Here is a 22,181-nt window from a genome sequence, read left to right as displayed (position 1 = left end):
GTCAGACCAGACAGACACAGACAGACAGACAGACAGACAGACAGACAGACAGACAGACAGACGCACACACACACATATATACCACACATCAGCCTTCACACAAAGTTAATGGTGTAGAAAATTGTGTGAAGGCCATTAGCCACACAATTAAACATTTTCATGCCTTTTAGGATGTAGGAGCTGTAAAATAAAACACCAAATAGACAAAGTAAACAAATTCAGCCATCTTTATGTCAACTCCAGCAAAAAATACAGCCATCTTCACATGAGCACGGTTCATTTTTAGATTACCACAAATAAAGCACTCTGTCTAATATACAAAACAAAATTAATTAAATAGCAAGTGTAGAGAATAAACATGTTCAAGTTTGAATATTTGGTGGACTGTTTCATATGGGCTACATTTAGGTGGTGACACCCAATACTTAAATAACGATAATAACAAGGAGGAGGGGGGGTCTGCATTTATTGTACATGTGACAGGGATGACCAGGATGAAATAGAAACAGTGCTAACACAAAAACAAAATGATACTCATAGCGTGGCTTCACATCACGACAACAAGGAGGGTGAAATTGAAAGAGATAAAAATGTTAAATGTGAATTCAAATAGCCTGTAATGTTCCTTTAATGCTCCACAGGCTTCCTACGACTAAAACATCCCCAGCAGTTCATCATTTTCCTGGCAGGCTTGTTAGTCGGTTGTTTGAATGCATCTTGTCATAAATAAAGGTCACGTCCTTGAATAAAACAAAGTACTTTAACTTAATGCAATAGAGTTAATGCTATGAAAGTGGGCATCAAAAAATACACTTGTCCATCAAGTTAACACGAGGAAATTATTTGCATACACTTTTGTTTTCAAACTACCGACAAGACGGACAGTTCAGATTTAGAAACATTCTTTAACTTTATAAATAAGGCACCTGGTCAGGACAGTCACATGGCCATCGACTGTGATTGGAAGGCGGGTTGGAGGATGTCAAGTTTTCATTTCATGAGGAAAGAAAATGGAGGGAACATGATTTAGTGTCAGCTAGATGCCACAGAGTCCAGCAAAAAAAGAAATGAGGTTTTTTGTCTTGTCCAGTTGTGTCAGAAAACACAACCCCCCCCAAAAAAAGCCGCCGTGGTACGCATGCCGTCCCTGAAGCGCTGAGCTGACACCCAGCAAAGCAGCGCATTTGCATTTTGTCAAGTCAAAGCCTTACCAAAGACATTTGCATACTGCCTTTCGTGAGGTCTTACTTTTCAAAGATCTTTCAAGATTTTCCTGATTAGAGTTCCAGATTAAAAAGGTCAGTTTCATCTGGACGTCCTGGTGCGCTTAACGGGAGTTGCCAGGAGTTCCTGCGATCTGGTACGCGACCAAACGGCAGAGAGATTTCTCTTTACAGCACCTTTTTTGCCCATGAGCTCGGCCTTCCTGGCTAGCTTGAGAGCTGCTTGTTCCTTAGCTAACTTGGACCTCTTTGACACCGCTTCCATTTTTCTCTGGGATCTTGTCAACACCTGGTCAGTAACACTTGGAGGCTTGACGTCCACATCTTGCAAGGTGGCCTCTGGAGCATCTCTGATTTCCAATGAGTCATTTGTTTGACATTTGCCAGCATTCGTGCCGTTTTCTGCATCTTTGTCCTCTTCTGATGTTTTTTTGGCCCCTTTGCTCTTCGATAAGCTGACTACAGAACTCAGTCGTTGTGAGCACCTTGTTACCCGACTGACATGCTGAGCTTTGGCGGCCCGACGTCTCATCACCCGCTTCCTGGCAAATGTTTTCCTTCTTAAGATTTTTGTGGTTTTCAAGGTCTTGGTAGCAGGTAGGGGGATTTTTGGTGTCTTCAGCGGAGGAAGGACAACTGACTCAGAAACAGATTCTGTGGAAAGTCTTTTCAATCTGTTTGCTTTTAAGTTTTTGGGGACACCTTTTAAACGTACATTGGTTTGCTGAACCTGCATCTTTCCTCTGATGTTGGAGTATTTCCTCAAAATCCTGGCACTCGCCGGATTCTTAGGCTTGCCAGGAGCTTTCTGGGGTTCACCTTGTCCCTGAGCATCAAGCCAGATATCCGATTGTTTGGAAGTGTGAGCACTGCTGGGATGATCTCGCCTCTCTTTGCCTTTAACGGACGCTGTCTCCGGCTCCAGGGCCTTGGCTATCAGCTTTTGACTTTTGGGGTTGCTCTTTACAGGAGAGGCGACGGCAAACTTTTTGAGATGCTTCTTTAAACGCTCTGCCTGTAAGCTTGGAAAAACACCATGAGAGACTCCTGATCCGCTGGACGAGCTGTGAAAGCAAAGCTGGGTTTCAGACGGAAGACGCGTATTTACTTTCTTAACAATGATGAGAGACTTTGTTTCAGTTGACTCCAGGAACCAGCGACAAATACTGGAGAGCTTGTAGTCCTTCATGAAGAGCAATTGCACCGGTGAGCACTTCTGGTGCTCTAATGACTTTGGCTTGCGGGCCCTGCGCTTACTTTTCCAAATGGCAGCCTGCCTGTCTGCTTTGTTTTTATATTTTGCTGTTGTCTGGCCATCTCTCTCCATTTGCAACCAGCCTTTCTGCATCTTGTCATATTTGAGGTTCAAGTTAGTAAGAAGCTGTTTATTTTCTTCTCCAGTCAGTGTCTCTAAGAACTTGTTGATCTGTTTGCGCGGCTGGTGTCTTGGTCCCATAACAGGGGCGATTGATGATACAGTTGATAATGAAGCACCCTTCATCTGCGTTCTCGTTATTTTCTCTGGAGAAGTTCTGGTCAGTGATGCCACTTCAGTGTTCTTTACAGATGCTGAGACTAAACCGGGAAAAGGTGAAGACAACCTTGATCGCAAAGAAAGCTTCTTGTTGTCTGGTGGGGATTGAGGGGCAGGTAGGGGAGACTGTTCTGCCTTGCTACTTTCACTTCTCAGTGGCATTCTTGTGGGTTTGTCTACTCTACAGGTGCTGTTAAGATGTGAACTTCCAGAATTGTCAACTGAAGGTGGCACATTTGCATTCTGTGTCATGGGCTCCATTCTAAGAACACGTTTTCCTCTTGTTTCAGTTGTGGACATTTCAGTCTTATGGGAAGCCTGATCCTCCATTGGACTGCTTGACTCTACACCAAGCTGCTGGTTCTCATTTTTACTTTCCTTTCCTCCCATCTTTGAAGACCTTAACTTTTGTCTGACGAGCAAACTCGGGGTTTCTTCTATTGATTGAGTTTGCTCGATGTTTAATATCACTGGTGTGTTGGGGACGATGCTCATTTGTGATGGTTCAGGGGGTACTGGTGGTAATGACTCTACCAGAGGAGAAGGACAAAAAGGATACAGCGCTGGAGGAGCAGGTTTTGGAGGTGAAATGGATGGAACCACATTTGAAGAAGGTGCAAGAGTTTCATCTGGTTTCTGGACAGTTGATCTGAGTTGTCGTTTGGTTTCTGTTGGTTCATCTTGCTGAACGAGCTTGTGATGGTGGGTTGGATTGGATTTGCGTAGGGGTTTAATCGTTGGGCTTTCTGGTATGTCAGAGGCTGAAACTTGTGGACACTCGGATGTGCTCACGATGGATTCTTTGGGCATTTCTGTTTCAGGGAAATTATTTTCCAAATTAGTCTCAGTTGAGTCAACCTCATCCTGTTTCAGTACTTTCTGAGTTTGTTTGACTGGTGAGGTGCTACTGGAGTTTGATCTACGGCGCAGGCTTCGGTCAGAGGCCGATACGGGTCTCCCATTAACATAGCCCACGATTATCGTCTTTGCTTGTTGTAACCTCTTTGGCAGAGAGATAACGGTGCCTTTTTTTCTACGCCAAGGAGGTAATTCCTTTAAGAGTGTATCAAGTGTCTTTGAAGAAATATCATATGTATCATCTTGTTCTACTGTCGCTACAGGCTCAACACTTTTAACAGTGGCCGATGGAATTTCGAGTTCACTCTTTATCTGGTCAGCAGAACCAGAGTTGTTGGACTTTCTGGTGTTTTGTCTGTTTTCAGAGTGTATATTCTGGTGTGGTTCCTGGGATCTCTCATTGCCTATTGCCTTTTCAGTTTCTTGGTTTTCTGGATAAGTCATGGGTGATGGTGTGGTAATATGAAGCGTAACCAGCTCACTGGTCTGCATATTTGCACATGAAATCTGAGATTCAACTTGCTCATTGTTTTTGCCTGATTGTTCTACAGCTGTTTCTGACATGACTTTGCCAGTAGATTCATTCTTTTCCGGTTCGGGCTCATTCTCCTCTTGCGTTGCCTCCTCAAATGAAGCTCGTGGTACTTGTTCCTCACTTTCAGAAGGTTGATCATGTTTTAACTGGTATGATTCAACATCTGTTCTGATATTTGTTGTGCCATCTTTTACTGTCTTTTCTGTTACAGAGTATGTTTTAGGGACGGGGGTCTCCAACTGGCTCAGAACTTGATCTGTCTGACTAGTTTCTACGACAACTGTTTCGACTTCACCGGCTGCCACTTCAACAATATCTCCTGTCCCTGGAACTATCATCTCAACAGTCTGTTCTGAGCACGTGCCTTCACTTATAATCTCTCGACATGCTGAAGCAAAAGGCACATCTATCGGGGGTACACCTTCAGGCTTGGAGAGCATTTGTTTGGGGGTAACCAGTGTAATCAACTCTGGCATCGAATTAAGATTACCTCTGCCAGCCAAGGTGCGGACAGTTTTTAACTCCCAGATTTCATCCGAGTACAAATGTCCCCTAGTGCTTTTTCTAGCATTGCGACGGGGAATCAAATTATGTTTATCTTTAAAACACTCTGTAATTGGCTTGTCAATGTAAACAATGTCACAGTGGCCAAGATCAGGATCAACTGTCCTGTAAGGAGAGTGTCTAGGGGGTTGATGGGCCGATGGCCGGATGGTCTTCCTGGCAGTTCGTGGTAAATCTGCGCTACACTGCTTGGGTGGAACACCTTCAGCTTTCCATGCAGCTCTGCTCTGCCTTGCATGATGCATTTGACTTAATTGATATTGTCTTTTAAGAGATGAGCTGAGTCTAGCGCTACGAGTGTTCATTGTGTTCAGGGAATTTGAGTTACTTTGCTTGTCCTCCAACGAATCAGAGTCTGATGTAAGCGAGGTTGTCAGCACACACGATAACTTTTTACCAGCGGCAACATTACTGCTTTTCATGATTTTCATCTTGAGAGGTGCATGATCACCATTGCGGTTGTTCTCTGCATTCATGGGGATATGAACTTGGGTGCTCCTGGACCCAGGACTATGGAGATCTACCTTGGAGCAAACACCAACAGATGTCAATGGAACTACTGTCTGTGGATTTCTTTCTGTGACACTACAACTTTGGATAGAACATGACATATCCAAAACTTCAAATTTTGGTGTTGATCTACTAAGAAACTTCTCAGGCGTGACTGTGCCAGGTTTTGGAGTGGAGCTGGTTTCTCCTTGGATTCCAGTGTCACTACTTTGCCGTGTCTTGGAGGTTGCGACCTCCTTCTGCAGGAAACCTATGGCGTCAACAATCGTTCTCTGATGGTGGCGGCAGAGCTTAGCCATGAACTGTTCCAGTGTTGAGGTGGACTGCAGTTCTTTCACCTTTGCAATGCGCACGTCCTGACACTCACTGTGGGAAACGAGATAGAAAAGAAATGAGCCATTAGAAAAAAAAAAAAAAAACGTTATTTCTCAGGCAATAGTGGGTTTACGATAAAATAACGAGTGTTGTGTTGTAGAAGTTGAACAAAATAAATGGGCATAAAATGTTTATCATTGCATATTTATTAGAAGAATAAGTGTTTATTTAAGTCAATTTAAATCCAGTGAACTTGACCAATTACATTGTTACAGATATTACAGTTTTCTTCTTTGCACACTATTTATTGTCACATTAAGAAAATCCTACACATGCACAAGACACTGACTTTAAAACAAGTTACATTTTCTACCACTTCAAAGAGCAAAATACATTGGGGCAAATACAGAATACATACATTGTGTCAACTTTTTATATCGTGCAAATAAAAATATATATAAACAAGTGCTCTTTAAATTAAATCAACAGACCAAATAAAAATGGGTATAGATATTTGTAAAAATGAGAGCTTTATATGGGAGAAATTTCATGGAGTCAAGAGTAAGGTTTAAATTACATCAGGTAATATTGAAAGGTGTTGTGAAAGCGCAATATAGATAAGGATGTATTGTAGTCTATTCTATTTTGTATTTCATAAATATTACTGACATTATGTCAGTGAGGTAGTTTTGAGCACAAAGTTCTTGCACGCTATAGTTTGCTATTTTTTAACAGATATTTATAGGATTCCAATGAACATCATTTGGGAAAAAAGTACAAGGTGGTCTAGAAAATGGATTCCTGAGACACGTAAAATAGAACGGAATTTATATTTTATTTTGAAAATTTCAAATGCAAATCTCCAATTTTGTACCAAATACTTTGAAGCTATAGCTTGAACTTTGGAAGAGAGCATACATTTCATTTCAAAATGAAAGAAGCTACACTTTGAACTACATCGGTTACCGCTTTTTGTGCAGAGGGCATAAATGAGGCATGATTGGTGCACCCCTCCCCCCCCCCTTAGTTGAACCCTTCAGTGTAACAACAAAGAGCCATCCAAATAAATCCAGGCTTGAGTTAGAAAAGGTAAGCTAGGATAGAAAATGGTAATAAGAAGCCATCTCCTACCCGCAGCTGTGGTCGCATTGACATTCACTGTCTAAAACTACAAAAATAAAGAGAGGCTGAAAAGATGCATTTCTTTTTAAATCGGAATATAGTATGGCAAAAATATTTCACATGTAAATCTTAAGGGATTAAAAATATTTTTCAGAGTAAAAATAAGAATTGCCATACTGGCACTTTGTGTGTTTTTAAATTAACTTCAATCCCTGCTGGTAAAACCTAAGGAGTAAAGTACCTGAATTCTGAATGGTAAGGGTTTCATCCCTGAGGGTTTCTCTCGCCCTTTCACTACAGCACAGCGATACGGACACCACACGCATGCCTTCTCTTAACACCTGTTCAAAATAGCCGCTACAGTATAAAATGCAAACTGCCGATTACATCACAACCCAGTTGCACAACATTTCATAATGTGATAACTTATCTCTGAAGTATAATATGGATATAAATTACTCTGGATATTACAGACTATGAAGATATTTTATCCTGAGTGACCCATTGCACAGATTCTGAACATTTCAGGCTCACAAATTTAACACACTGTTTACTCGACAAAGAACATGTACAACAGTAGTAGTTCAAAGACCAGACCTTAGTATACATCAAACTTCTCACGTGTAGATAGATAGCTCAGGCATGCAAAGTAATTTACATTTTTCATTTTTTTTCTTCAATTTTTATGTTAACAACTCTACATCATATATAAGACAGCGAAAATGGTAGAGTAATTTTGTTGTCCTGGCTCATTCGGAATAGTGATGGGAAAAAATAAGTGTCCACACAGGACAAAATTGAATTTCTTTGTATCCATGTATCAATAGATATATTTAATCTCACGCAATTGAATATATGTCGGTGTCTATGAACACGTATGTATCATTAGATCAATTTACATTCATTGATTGATAAAACAATGATTAATCATCTATTAATTTCAAAAAACTGATTAATACATTGCATTCACTGCATTCACACATTTTCCTTATTTTTTCCATTCAAAGAACAGGTCATAAAATTCTGAATCTGTCTCAGCATCATTTGTCCACAAAATAAGGTGTAACCATGCTATCAACCACAATTACTTTCTTATGTACAAACTGTGTGGCTGCACCCATATAACTGTTATGCGTCAGTTGTAATCATCTTTTCAGCGCAACATACGATATCTCAGTAAAGCATGATAAATAGAAATACATCTGTGATAACATCAGCTAGCCAACCAGTTGCTTAAAAAATGAAGGGCCAGTCAAGTGACTACTTGACTGACAGATGTGTGATGATTGTCACTGCAATGTTTTTTATTTTTTTCCTGACATATTTGAAATGGATGTTAGTCAATTTCTGTATTGGTTCATTAATTTACGAGGATAAGCCGGCAGTTTGAGTATGTGTGGTGAATGTGAGTTTGACCCACTCATACATAACCAAATAATGTACACATATATTTACATAAAATCCTCTGAGAAGAAATACAAACCATTTAATAATAATAATAATAAAATAATAATAATAATAATAGGAGTATAGAGAAACCTCTACTCAACATGGTGTCTACCTAAAAGCCTGCGTGATTTGCTACATACATGTAATCACCTGATAAGTGAACAGTAGGTCTTGAATGCCCTGAGGTATATGTGATAATGCACACTGAGCTGTCCCAGTGTATCAGAAAATATTCAGTTACTTTTACCAGTATAATAATAAAATAAAATAAACTTAAAATGTCCTGCACTGGAGAGAGAGAAAAAAAAAAAGATTACATATAATCTTGTAGTAGCCTAGTTTGTGCAGTCAATGTCAATAGATCAGCCACTCAAAACAAACTGCAGACATTTAAATCAAAACAGATCTTGCTACTGGCACTAAACTATTCCACTGAATAAACCTGAAAGTGTGTTTCCATAAACAACTGTTGCTTTACTGTCTCAACTGTATACAGGTGAGTGACCCAACTCCATATCCATCATGTTGTTCCAATTAGCACTCTTATGAATAGTATGATGGGTTTCATATCTATATGTTTTCTTCTGCAACCGAGAAAAGACATTGAAGCCTCCTATCGGAAAAGCTAAGCTCTCCTAAGTGACCCGTTTGAATCACTGAAGGCTTCTACCGGCACAGAAATACTACCTACTGTTAAGGTAAGCTGTGAAGACATTTGAAAGTAGGGCACATTGTTGTTATCCTGTAAGTTAAATATCCTGAATTATTGCCGATTCACTACATTTGAGGTGGCAAAAGAGGAGGCAAGTGTTTACTGAAGCTTATATGTGACTGAGGTATAGAGTACAGTATGCGCAAGTGTACAGTGAATCCGCTGTTTAAGACAAGTCTTGAAACCATAGCCTGAAGTGACCTGAGGCTTTGTGAAGGCATTGAGAAAACACTATTACCATTCATAAATAGAGCACAGTGAATCTAGATATATTACAAAAAAAAAACCTGTTGTGCTTAATCTCTAAAAAAAAAAAGGAGACCTGTCTCAGTAGTTATTAGTACTTTGTGGGGCCATCACATACTTGGAGTTCATTAGTGTTTGAATATACAGTTTGTCATGTGCATTTGAAATGCACCACTGAAACTTTCAGTCAGACATATACAAAATAATGATAATAACACCATCATGCTCATGCTTTGCTATTTACAAGGCCTACTACAGTACTACAAAGGGAAAACTGAGCGATCAAAACAGTACTGGCAGTAGACATTGAGGGGCGCCACTTAGGCACGTTTCCATTTTCTTCTGAACCCGGTGAACTCAGAATCTAAGTGGGGGAATAACTTAAATGGGAGACGCTAAAACTAAAATAAATATATTACGCACATCAATCAAATCTCATATCGCATCTAGATCATAAAATGTTAAAAGTCGATGGCTGGCCATCTTAAATAGCCAAATACAAGGAATGATTCATCTTATTTCACAATTTAGAAAAAAGAACTACTTGGGCTTACGGACATAAATTCAACATGCCTTGCTTGGTTAAAAATGATTTATACATATCTAAGGTTACTCTTCTTAATTTGGTGATAGGCTCCCATCATGCAAACCACTCCCATTCTCTGTGGATGAGCTCTCTCGTTCCTCAGAGATGTGCTGGAGTTCTTCACTCTTTGGGAAATGAGAAGGGCTCTGGTCATCGAGCTGGCTAAGCAGTCTCAGTTTCTTTTTCGGGGGATGTTTCAAGGTCCCCATGCGCTCTTTAACCTTGTACTCCAGTGTGCTGTGGGGAATGCCGTAGATGGACTGAGCTTTGGATACGCTCATTTTGCCACCCATCACCACCACAATGGCCTCCTCCAGCAGCTCCGTGTTGTACTGGCGGTAACGGCCACGTTTCTTCCTGGGTGGTTTGTTGGCGAGGTCAGATTCTGAATCCAGGGCACAGTTTTGGCGATCCGTGTCGTTGGGCCAGAAAACGCCATTGGTCTTTTTGCGATTCTGCCGAGGCAGAAGGGAATGAAGCTTCTTTCCCAGGCCATTCTCTAAAAGTGAACCTGAATTTTCAAAAAGCAGAGGATCCCAAGTGGAGTCTGTTCCCGTGGTCAAAACTCGCACCTGAGGAATCTTGAGGTCAAAGTTGGAATGATAAAGTGAGGTGCTGTGGTCTTGGCAGGCATCCTGGTGGCTTCCTTTACCATACGACAGAGACTTTGAGAAGAGGCTGGCGGCCTCCAACAACCTGGGAATGTCTTTAAGGTGCTCGCCGGCTTCACTGCTGGCTTTCAGTTTGAGAAGTGCTCCGAAATGAGCTTTGGAATTCCAGGACCCCGTCCCGTTTCCGCAGAGGTCAGCGGGCGTGGTGGTGTGGTTATGGCTGAGAGGTGACTCTGGGTCGCTTTCCAGACCCACCTCCTCTTTGATGTGCAGAGAGTACGCGAGAGACGAGGAGGGCTTATAACGGGCGGAGTGGCCGATATTCTCCCTCCTCCTCCCATCCTGTCGGTCCGCGCTCAAGGATCGCCTGATTGGATGGAAGGAAATTGGGTGTAAGCAGAGCTTGCACAGTGCCTTTCTCGCTTTGCTAAAGGAGGATGGGTTGGGGAGGGGAGGATGTTGGCCACTCCTTTATTATATGACCTTGCTTTGGTAACATCACTCTTTTGCTTTAAAAGACTGGATGGTTGGTTGTGATATTAACAACAAAAAAGGCTCAAATCAGACATTTATTTTCTTACAACAAGAACAACAAAAAAAAGACACAAATGGAATATAATGGGCAAAAAAAAAAAAAAAAAAATCAAACAAGAAGGCAAACATAAGAAAGAAAAAAAAAATGGGTAAAGCCAAAAGAAGAGGATGCGATTCCAGTAATTGTAATTGCTGTGAGGCAGCTTGGCACACGACTAATTAAAACAAAATGAAAAATGCATTGAGAGCTTTTGACATTTTGCGTGTGACGTTACCACTGAACAAGCACAGCAATAAAAGAGTAAGCCAGCAGAGGGTGATTGTTGTGTTTATGTCTAAATCAAAGCCTAATCAATGGAAGGTGACTACGAAATGAGGCGGGGAGCGCTACATTGCGTTCAATCTTATGACATTTTGATGATGTACCTATTCAAAAGCAGCAGGATTGATGAAATCTATTTCAAGATGATTTCATTCATCAAAAATAGGTAACAATGCTACAAAAACTACAACAAAAATAAAGGTATTGTAAATATCAAAAAATGGGTACAATTTTAATTGTTTTAAGGAAATGGGAAAGTTTTTTTCGGTCCTCTGAGGGTCACTGTAAATTTATCACTATACATAAGAATTTGTGGGTAGAGTTTGTAGGACTCTATAGCAAATGCGTTAGTATTAGATGAAGGGCTGTAGGTTCCTTACATCGGCTTCAAAGGATCTCATCAAATTCGTGTTTCATCAACAAAGAAACGTGAAATAACAGTACCATTTGCATAAATCTCTTCCCGAGGGAACTTTTATTTTCATGGCTTTGGCAGCGGCAATTTTGCTCGACAGATGATTGACGTGAATGTTGATAGACTGCACACATCAAATGCAAACTAGTTCTATTACCAACACAACAGACGAACAGGTGACGCCGTTGTTTTGACAGCCCATAAATTGCTATTTTTCACCACGTAAACCGCTTTGAATATCATTTCAAATCCTTCCTGTGGGATTCATACGGCAGTTTGATATTGGGATATTTTTTTTTTTTTTTAATTATTTTAAAATGAGCCCTACATACGCATGCAAAAGGAATGCAACTTCACTCACAAGGAGTGCATTGTATTCTGAATTACAGCTCAACAGTGCTTTGCCAAACAATTATGACGACGGCTACTGTACACCGAATTTTTTAAGCTTCTTAAAACGCACACGATTAATTACGTCACCCAGCTGTAACAGCAGTGACTGTCACGTTTACAGCGTACAGTCTCTTAAACTAAAAAGCCGGCACAATAAATATGGTAATGAGGCGCAGATGAATTACACGCTCACGCGAGTTTTCAGACTTGAAAAGGTTTTGCATCGAGTAAAAACGTATGCCGTGTTGAATAATTTTAGTTTCAGGTATGAGTCAAATAGTTAGAACTGTGGCTTTCGTTTTGACTTTTATTTAGACATCAGAACAAAAGGGGAGAATTGAAAAAATGAACTTTTCTTACCCTTTGATTGCAGACAACTTGGGTGTAAGGCGCTGACTGGGGACTGGTAAGCTGCTGCCGCAATTGCGACTCTTTTTGATAGACAGGTCAAGGACTCCCTCTGTTGAAAATGACACACAGCTGAGTTGACATTGAATAGTGAATCAACACCGCCCCAGACTATTTGGTTTGACACTACCTTGTTCACTGGGCTCAGACGGGGTCTTTTTAATGGTGAGGTCAAGAGGAGCCTCTTGGTCAGCCATGAGGAGCTTGCTGAGCACAGGGTTGTGGCTGTGTGCGGGCCCCGCCACGGTGGCAGCGGGGCTGCTTGGTGAGGCCCCAGGAGTCACGTCTGGGGTCTGCAGGCTTTGGTCGGCGCTTGGCTGGGGCGCTGAGTCACTATCCTGAGGAGAGCTGGTTTTTGAGGTATATTCAGCGGCAAACTGTCGGATCATTTTCTGGAGGATCTCCCGCGCCACTACTGGGATGTGTGGATCGGAGAAACTTGGCACATCTGAAAGTGGGGGGGGGGGCGGGTATTGTTTTAATTACGATCATTTTTCTGGCCATGCTCGGGCCCCCGCGTGGAGTGATATCATTACGTTAATCACATTCCCACCTTTAAGTGAGTGTGAGAACAGTGCTAAATCACTCACCTTTATTACAGAGGACTGCATTGAGAAATTCCTCAGCTTGCTTCTCTAATTTGCTGATGGTGGTCTGATCTTTCACCACCAGAGGTTTGAGTGGATCTTGACTCTCCTCGCTACTTAAGCCAATCAAGTGTTCCTGTGAAGTGTTGAAACGGCTCAGAAAAGACACGGACGTGTGCTGCCGTGTGGCTATATTGAAAACAAAACGCTTACCTTAACTTTGTCTCTTCTAAAACAGCAGAATAAACATTTTTTATCAAATGACCAATCAGACACTGCGACAGGCTCCAAGTCTGTGGACATCAAACACACGGCACGCTATTAAAATGTGTTGCGGAAAAAAACAGAAATCAACTTGAATTGCAATTGGAGGGCTAAATCAGTTCATTCATTTCTCAAAGGTTAATGTATGAATTCCGCTTCAACTAAAGCAATATTGACCGTGTCGATATGATGGAAACACAATTACTCCCGTTGTATCACAGCATGCATTATTAAAACGACCGTAGGATATTTGACTGGCTTTGCGCCATACAAAACACCGACTTGGTTGTCTCTTCAGCTGCCTTGTTAAGAAAAGTCAATGCGGAGGGGCACCGCATGGTACAGTCAACAGATTCCATGCCATACAATGTCATTCATTCACCTGCCTTGTATGTTAAGAGGCACTGTGAGATACTTACCCTTAAATAGTTGGAGGTCTTCAACCAGTTCTGTGCCAAACAGACCTTCTAGAATGCTCTCAAAACCTGAAGGAAAAGACATGACATATGGTTAAGAATTTGTGCTATATTTGAAATCTTTCAAATGAGAGCAATTATCTCAAAAAGAAAACCGTGGTTGTTATTTTTAGAAAAAATGTCTAATCCATCTTTTGCCCGTTTCATCTTGACAACACCGGTGTTCAAGCCCACCCCCCCCGCTGCAGGTAAAATACACCATCAGCTGTCAACCCGCGTTTCTTCTTTTACTTTAACACTAACATACCCTTCATCCCCCCTGTTGCCAGGCAACTGAAGCAACTACAGAGTTAGGGAGCGAGTGCATACTGTAAATATGACTGCCAGGTGAAATGATCAAAACATTCTTTGCAGCCCTGTGAAGCTTTCACTGGCTTATTAGCAGCCTCAGCAGATCTAACCAAACAATCCCAAATGTGAAATTGAGGGGGTTTTGCAGACCCTGTTGTTGAAAAGCTCTCAGCATTACATAGACTAAACAACATGTGCATACTGTACGTAATGCACGCTTACTGCTGCGGGGCCAACAAAACCAATTTAAAAAGCACTACATACATCAAATCAAGCGCTAAAGAGGTCACATGGCGCATCTGTCCACTGAGTCGCATGTAAAATGTGTGCATTATTCCCAACTGTCTTTAAAGGCGCCATGAAAACAAATCTGACAAGAGAGGAGGATAAAAAGTGACAATTCAGTAAAAGATGTACTTACAATTCACGATCCCCAAGCAGCCACTCTCTTTGCCAACTCAGTCAATTGGACCAAGCGCTGTCATGTGTTCAAAATGCACTCTCTCTGCCTCCCTAGAAATTCCCACCCACTTTTTTTTTTTTATATATACAGCCAAAGCGAGCAGAGGGGGGGGGGGGGGGGGGGGGGGGGGGGGCGTGAAGCGGTGGAACACACAGCCTTGCCTTTAGCTGCAGCACGAGTCTGTTTCTGGGTTACTGCACAGGACTCAGCTGAAGCCATCCAATCCTACTTCTGAAATATTTCGGAGGCAGGCCCAGAAAGTAGGTCATCCACTTTCATTTGACAGAGCAGCACCATGACATCAAACTACTCTCCAAGAATTCACTTTCAGGCATTTAAAAACTGTGTCATTGAGTAATGCCATGACTCTGAGGCATTATTAATTCTTTCCTATTACTGGCAGAGGATAGTGTGCTGGATAAAAAAAAAAAAAATCCTACACAAATTCATCTTTAAAGTTAAACCATTTGTGAAGCGGAAACTTGCATTTAAAAATAAAAATGAATAAATGTAGGCAGTTACACGTGCAGCGTGTAAAATATTAATGGCCTGTTTATCCTTTCTGCAAGCTTTACAAAATAAAAACAGAATGCAATGGCCAGTGATGAAATGCTACTGCCTATGCCAAAAGTGTGAAGAATTACAGGTGTTATGGCGTAAAGTGCCACTTTTTACATTACAAGATCCACTCTAAAAAAGAACCTTTGCTATTTTAACGAGGTTACGCAAAGAATTGGGACATAATTGAGATGCTGCTACGAATATCGGCTTTGAATTAGAATGAACAAATTTGTGCCAGATACTAAATTAAGCACACAAACGGAAAAGTTATTAAGAAAAGGGGTAAAGAAAAAAAAGTAATACCTAAAACCTCATAATATTGAAACTTGGCTACGACTGAGGAGAATAATCGGGTCATTGGGTTAATAGGATAGTTATCTTCATTTCTAAAGTCCTAATTGAATTAACAGGAAGTCATTAACCTTCATTAGAGGACGGGACTTTCATGCAGAATTAGTCAGAATTCATACAAAAATCAAGTAAGTAGCTTTCCATTCATCAGCGATTGCCATGAGGGAACAAAACAAGACTTTCGAACACTAGTTCAACATTGTTCCAGATTACGTACGTTTACATCGTCACAAAAATGTTACATTGACAATGACGAAAAATGGAGTGACATTTATTAAACAGCCTTGGTTGTTTGAATTCAAGCTAAATGAAAATTTTCCCTTTGGCTCAATTTATTGTATTTGACAAAACCAATAAACTGATAAAGAAGCATGGCTATAAATGGTAGGGATTAAGAGTTTTCAGAGAGTGTTGTTGCTGCTTAAGTCTGATCAAGGTGAGCACTGACCAATCTGCCAAACCCTTGTCCTGACCTACATCTTTAATACCTAACTGAGCCCACGAGTCAAATCCTGATTTGGTAAGGTGACGGAGAGGCCGACATGGTATATTCGTGTGATGTAATGTTAACTGAATAGAAACTATCCTTGTTTACAAATAAAAAAAAACTGAAAAAAAGTAAATGAATGTGATTTTACCAGAGGAATTTTTCCAGCTAACAAAACAGATGGATAAACACTCTAGCAATAATCGTTTGGTGTGCTGCTGTCTGCACTTCAAGGTCTTGTCAGCCTCATCATGGTCAACATTCTCACTCGGTTTTGGGGTCCATCAAAACAATTCCAAAGCAAAACAAATGCGCTATAAACTAGTAGTGTGCAACAGGCCTAAAATGAAGCCATCTGAACCAATTGTAGACTCTGAATGCTAATGCTTATAACAAAGCTTACAACACAAAAACACATGCTTCATGTTATTTCATCATCTGTGTGTAAAATAAGTGATTTTTCTGCAAAAAAACAAAACAATTTCACCCTCACGTTTTTTCTAGCTGAAATAAATGCAATTTTAGGAATGATCTGATTTCCATAAATGCTGTGGGGAACTGCAGCTCCTTGTGTCCTCCGTGTTGTACATTGCACGACGCTTGATGAGATTTGAAAGCGTCGTCGATGCCAAAAGAGGACTGGACACCGCCTTAAATTGCACATCCATTCATCCTTTCTAAATTGTATGTGATTATTGACTGATTTAGTAAGTACATCTGAATGTAAGCTCAGTTTAAAAAAAAACAGCTGAATGTTAGTTTTTCCTCTTCTTTATGCATTTCTCTTGCAAATGTTGTCAAACAATGATTCAGTTACTCGGGTATAATACATCTCCCAAATAAACCAAACATGGTTGAAGGCAAGACGGTATGTGAAAATGAGTTCTTATCATGATAAGCTTTCCTTCCCTATGTATGACCCACCCTTCTGCTCCTCTTGCGCAGCTCAGGGCGAACGGCAATGCATCAACCCCCACTCGGCCCATCCCCCACTCCAACTACTGTACACATACAGTGCAACAACTCAGGCTCTAGTGGCAGTGGCGCTCCCTCCGCTCAAATCAGTGTACAGTGCAGCCAAAACATAGGCTGCTGAACCTGCTATGTTTGCCTTTCCTCCCAAAACACAACAACAATGACGCTTTTTAATCTTTAAGGACTATAAAAACATCATGTTTTATAAATGCAACACCGTTCCGATGGCGAGTGTTAATTTTGCATGTCACTGAGATAACGCAGCAACCATTCCATGACAGTAAAGATAAAAAATAGGGACGAGATGAGGAGGGATGGCAAATTTGCATGAATTAGCTGAGCAACGCAGCGTGACTTATGTTCATCCTCAACTAGTCCATCACGGAGACCAGGCGGCTATAAAGCATGTGAGAGAAGCCTCTGGGCTAGCCAGAAAATCTGGAGGTTATCTGGCAAGATTAGATCACATACAGGAATAAGCAAAGCTGTGTGTTACACACTGCCGTCCTTATTAGTACTGTACAGTAGATGGATCAGCTTTAATGGCAGGGAATGAGCTGGCAGTTTTGTGGAACATCTACAGAGCAAAAAAAAAAAAAAAGGTAGTACAGTACTGTACATGAATACTTAACGTGATCTGATGCAAACTGACACTCAAATGGTGCAAAGCTGCACAAACTCTGAATAACAAAAAAATGAGTCAAGTCAAACATGAAAAAACTATATTTGTACAACTGAGAAAAGTAAGCCACAGAAAAGCACTCACAAGACCATTAATGGGTAGAAAAACTGCTGCTTTTCAGTTGGGGAGGGAGAGGGGGTGGGAGTGGTCGGCCAAAAGCACATCGCTAGGGCCCACTGTAAAAGAAAATGGGACACGCATATGTCTAAATTATAAATAAGGCAATCTGCCCGAGGTCAGTATTTGCTTTTTGGGTATGTATGTGGGCAAATCTGAGACCCTGCGGACCCACTAATCAAAAAGCGAAAAAAAAAAAAAAAATCTGACATTCCGTCAGGGACACGGTTTACATCTGGGGGCTGCTGAGCCATGAACGCACATACAAGCAAACATACAAACAATTGTTGCTCCTGTCTTATGGGACAATTGCCCTTGTCTCGGCCTCCGTGGTTTTACTGCACACAAGAAATACGCCAATACAAAATGTCCATTTGAGCACGAGCCGGGTGATGGTGTCGGCGTGCGGGCAGCCCTCTCCAACCCAAAAGCCAAACAAAAGTATGTCCTTGTTGTGGTGGACACACAAGGTCTTTCTGCGGGGCAGAGGGCTGATGTGTTTGTCATGCAGTTGCAGCCCAAACACAAGGGACGCTTGTCAATCATAAAAGGGGTGTGGCGCATGTGACAAACAACTATTATGTCTTCTTTTGGGGTGTCAAGCGGTGAGCACACAACCAAGCAAGTGGCATTTTGTTCTGGCTACATCCACAGTGAGCGCTCACCTGGTGGCAATAGGCGAAAAGTTACCCATATAATCTCTTGCATCTCCCACCTTGCATTTAAAATGTACACAGCATGTGTATTTCAATAGGCGCAATGCATGGTGGCCACTGTACAGTACATGAGACTGATGTAATGTGACATTTTGAGATCAGCGGCGTCACAAGACGCCCGAGTGATTTTTTTTTTACCGCTGCGTTTTCTTCCTTTTGTGTTAACGTCAACACTGGCGCGCATTTTAGTGACATTCGTTTAGATTAAGAAGGATGCTATGGGAGTTGTTCATAGGAAGGGCTGATTGGTGACTCACAAAGCAAATCACGGGACTGATGAGTCAAATCTCAATTGCATACAGTACATCATGTATGCGATTCTGCCATACCAACAGGAAGGTTTTTTTTTTTTTTTTAAATCACATTCACTGTTAGTAATAACAAATAAACTAGAACAGCTATTTTCAAAGATGGTGACAACATACTATATCCTTGTAATTATTAGCACCAAGATGCTAAAAGCCTAATTTTGAGAAAATGAACCCAGAGAAAATTACCAGTGATGGTGAAGGTCACAGGAGAATGACCCGACTACTACGAGCTGACGGAACAGCAACAGTAAGTGGAACCACAACTTTATTTTAGAAGACCACACAGAAACACTACTGTGTGCCAAGAACTTTCCAAACAGCGGATTAAGGATACAATTTAGACAGGCCTCTTACTTGAAGACTTGCATTTCTGCATTGTATATACAGCAATGAAAACAGTAAAAACTGGTGATTGATTTTAAATGGAAACAAATATTGACTCTCAAATTGGGTCACCATCCCCAGCCCGAGGCGGACCACCATTTCGGACAACTAAACAATCCTATCATTTAATGTATGTTAGAAATGGTTTTCAATGCTTCTAATATTTGCAAAAAGCAGAAATGATCTAATACCACGTCAAAAGTATAGCAAAATGTTACATCCAATAAAAGTGGGTATTTATTTTAAAAAAATGTATTGCTATATAACACATTTCAATCACAATGGCACAAAAATACAGTGTACTCTAAATAACTGTACTTGCATTTTGCTTCCAGCAGTCCCACCCAAGTTAATAAGATAAATGCATTTCGCTAGAAACAGGGAGTTGACGCACTTAACATTGGGCTGTAAATTCAAAATATTAACAAATAAATAAAATGAATTTGGCGTGCTGAATCTGGTCCCCTTTAATTTGACGTCTACGTTGTACAGGTCCAAGGTCCCACAAGTCGATGAGACCTTGTGAGCTCAGCTGACCATGATATCAAAACTCGAGTGGCTGCAGCACAGCACTGCAACGCAAATCATGAATGTAAATACTGCATTATAATACATTTGCAGGCACATCCTCGCGGAATGTTTTCTGCAAGTGTTTAGTGGAGAAGCAGTCGCTCCAAAGCGGAAGTCCCCCCACTCACTTCCTCATTGTGGTCATGCGCGTGCCCAGGAGAGAAAAGCCCGTTTAAAAAGCGCGATGTTTATTCACATTAAACCCAGAACGATCACGCGGATTAATCGCAACGTACCCTTGATAACTACACACGGGAACGCGCATTTCATTTAAAGAAACGGGGATGCGCCGATCGGCCGACGCGGTGCATAATAATTCCTGTGACACTCCCTTTAAGGCGAGCACGGTGCCCTTTAAACAAACTACAATTACACTCGGCCCCCGTCTAAAGAGTTTAAATCCCACACGAACGCTAAAAAAAAGAGCTATGAAACAAAAACATGCAAAACATGCAAAACAAGCTGTAATATTCATCCAGTGACTCCGATTGAGGATAATAGTTGCGGACAAAAAAAGGCGCTCGAGATGCCCCGAAGTGAGTTGGGTTATAGCTGATTATTTACACCGAACCCTCCCGAACCGACGCCGATTGCAGCTGCTTAAATTCGATTTGGTGTCGCTGGCTCGTTTCTTACCTACACAGTGGATGAGTTTGTGCCGCCACGAGTCAAGTTCTTGCCGAAAGCCGCGCCTGTCGATGGTGCATTGCTGCTTTTTACACTGACTCGCCATTTTCTGTCGTTCTTCTCCGGAGGCGGGCACCCGCACGCCGAAAGGAAGCTCTGAACTCGTGAACGCGCGCGTCGACGTGCTGTGTGAAAGGAAATCCCTATTCCCACACGCTTCTTTCTAAACACATTCTTAATATTGTTATAGTGTATTGTATTGTACAGAACAAATTGATAAAATCAGCAAGTTGTTCTCAAACGTTTTACACCAAATACTACCGGGGGGGAAAACCATATATCTCCAGTAGCACAGTGATAACCAAGATTAAAATACAGTAGTATAGAAGCCCCAAATGTTCATCTAATACGAGACAGACTTTTAAGTTCAAAAAAAGTATTATTGTAAGCCATTGGGCAGTTTGAACATTAGCACTACGTATTAATATAGTAAAATAAACAAGTATTAAATTAAAACGTATTTCACATGAAGGTTAAATAAATAGCCTAAATAAATATTTGTAAACATTTCTGGAGCCATGAAGTTCACAAGGAGAGCCCACGAGCACTTTGGCGTCAATTTCAGCCAACAGTAGTGATCTTTGCTACATAAAATGTCAGCCTTCTTCAACTCCCAAATTGTTGGGAGTCAAACTATGCTGTGTGACTATAGGGGCTGGGTGGTTCCACTGTGTACCATTACCAAAGCAGCACAGTAGAGTACATGTTGACCCACATATTATGTATTGTACACATTTTACTTGTTTTAATTTGCTGGAAAAACAGCAAAGACTTTGCCTTGTGTTTTAGCTACTGTAAAAAACTTAAAATTGGAGATGCTTCTAATAGGGCAGAAACTATGCAATATGCATGATGTGTATTACAATTCTATTTGTGGTGGAGTGACCTAATTCGTAACCAGGACGACAATTCAAACTATTTGTTTCATCCGACAACAAACGGTGTCAGAATCCTATATATGTAATTATTTATTGTTGATAGCTGAGAGGTCATAATAGTCATAATGGAGCCACGTGGGAACATTTATCCACTGCCTTATCATCTTTAGGCAGACTCATTACACAACCATAATAAAGCGTGACTTAATCACAAGCAAGCTGCTCTCTGTAATAATTACTCCCCGCTGATGAATATGATGTGAAACAGACATGGACTGCAGATATGTTTGAATGCTCCAACGTAACTTCCCAACTAGATGCAACAATGAGGGGAACACACTTGAATTCCGGTGAATTAAATGAAAATAATGTTTTATTTTCATTAATTACCTAGGATCGCATGATCAGAAATTCATTCATCCATCGTGCTGCGTACCACTTTTCCTTACGAGGGTCATAGGTGAGCATGCAGGAACCTATACAGCTTGACCTTGGCCCAGAGGACTACACATGGAATAAAACTCTAAATACGGTCGCAGATATTTAAAGCCGAAACATGTTGCAAGCATGGGAAGAAGATGCAAACTCAACAAAGAAAGACCAGAGCCTGGATTGGAACATCAGCCTCAGAAATGTGAGGCAGATGACTTATCCATTCTAAAACCACATCAAATGAGAAATGGGGTCCTATTATATCTATATTATACATATATTATAGTACATGCTTTCATAATCCAAAAATCTTTAGCAACCCCCCCGTGCATAGCCTATGCCCGTTACTATTATAATTAACATTCGTGGACGCTGTTTTGCAGTGGCAATAAAATTCAGACTTTATTCAAAGTGTTCCAATCTTTACACATGACATACATAATAAATGTAGCCTGAAGGATATTAAAGTGCACCCTGCACTGCTGCTGTAATGAAGCACCGCGTGTCCAATCAGAGAGACTTATTTCAATGAGCAAACACACTCGGGCAATGAAAAAGTAACAAGGGCTGCTCGCCATGGTGCTGTTGTAGTGATGCCTCCACTGTCTGTCG

General features: G+C 41.1%; 1 protein-coding gene across 2 annotated transcripts; it reads right to left on the bottom strand.

Annotated features, from left to right (window-relative positions):
• Positions 1-209: 209 nt before the first annotated feature.
• On the bottom strand, positions 210-20,373 carry LOC125978626 (ligand-dependent corepressor). Of its 2 annotated transcripts, none has more exons than XM_049736155.1 (7): positions 20,209-20,373; positions 13,608-13,673; positions 13,138-13,217; positions 12,928-13,060; positions 12,468-12,785; positions 12,290-12,389; positions 210-5,590 (listed from the first exon to the last, which is right to left on the bottom strand). In XM_049736155.1, exons 1-7 carry the CDS (start codon positions 20,303-20,305, stop codon positions 1,306-1,308), a joined length of 5,079 nt encoding a protein of 1,692 aa, XP_049592112.1. In that variant the 5' UTR covers positions 20,306-20,373; the 3' UTR covers positions 210-1,305. The 2 variants fall into 2 exon arrangements, with proteins under 2 accessions (XP_049592112.1, XP_049592113.1); XM_049736156.1 differs by lacking the exon at positions 210-5,590 and adding an exon at positions 5,728-10,632.
• Between the last annotated feature and the right edge of the window lie 1,808 nt (positions 20,374-22,181).

The sequence above is a fragment of the Syngnathus scovelli genome, chromosome 12, assembly GCF_024217435.2.
Source record: "Syngnathus scovelli strain Florida chromosome 12, RoL_Ssco_1.2, whole genome shotgun sequence".
Taxonomy (NCBI): Eukaryota; Metazoa; Chordata; class Actinopteri; order Syngnathiformes; family Syngnathidae; genus Syngnathus; species Syngnathus scovelli.
This window is presented reverse-complemented; position numbering and strand designations above follow the sequence as displayed.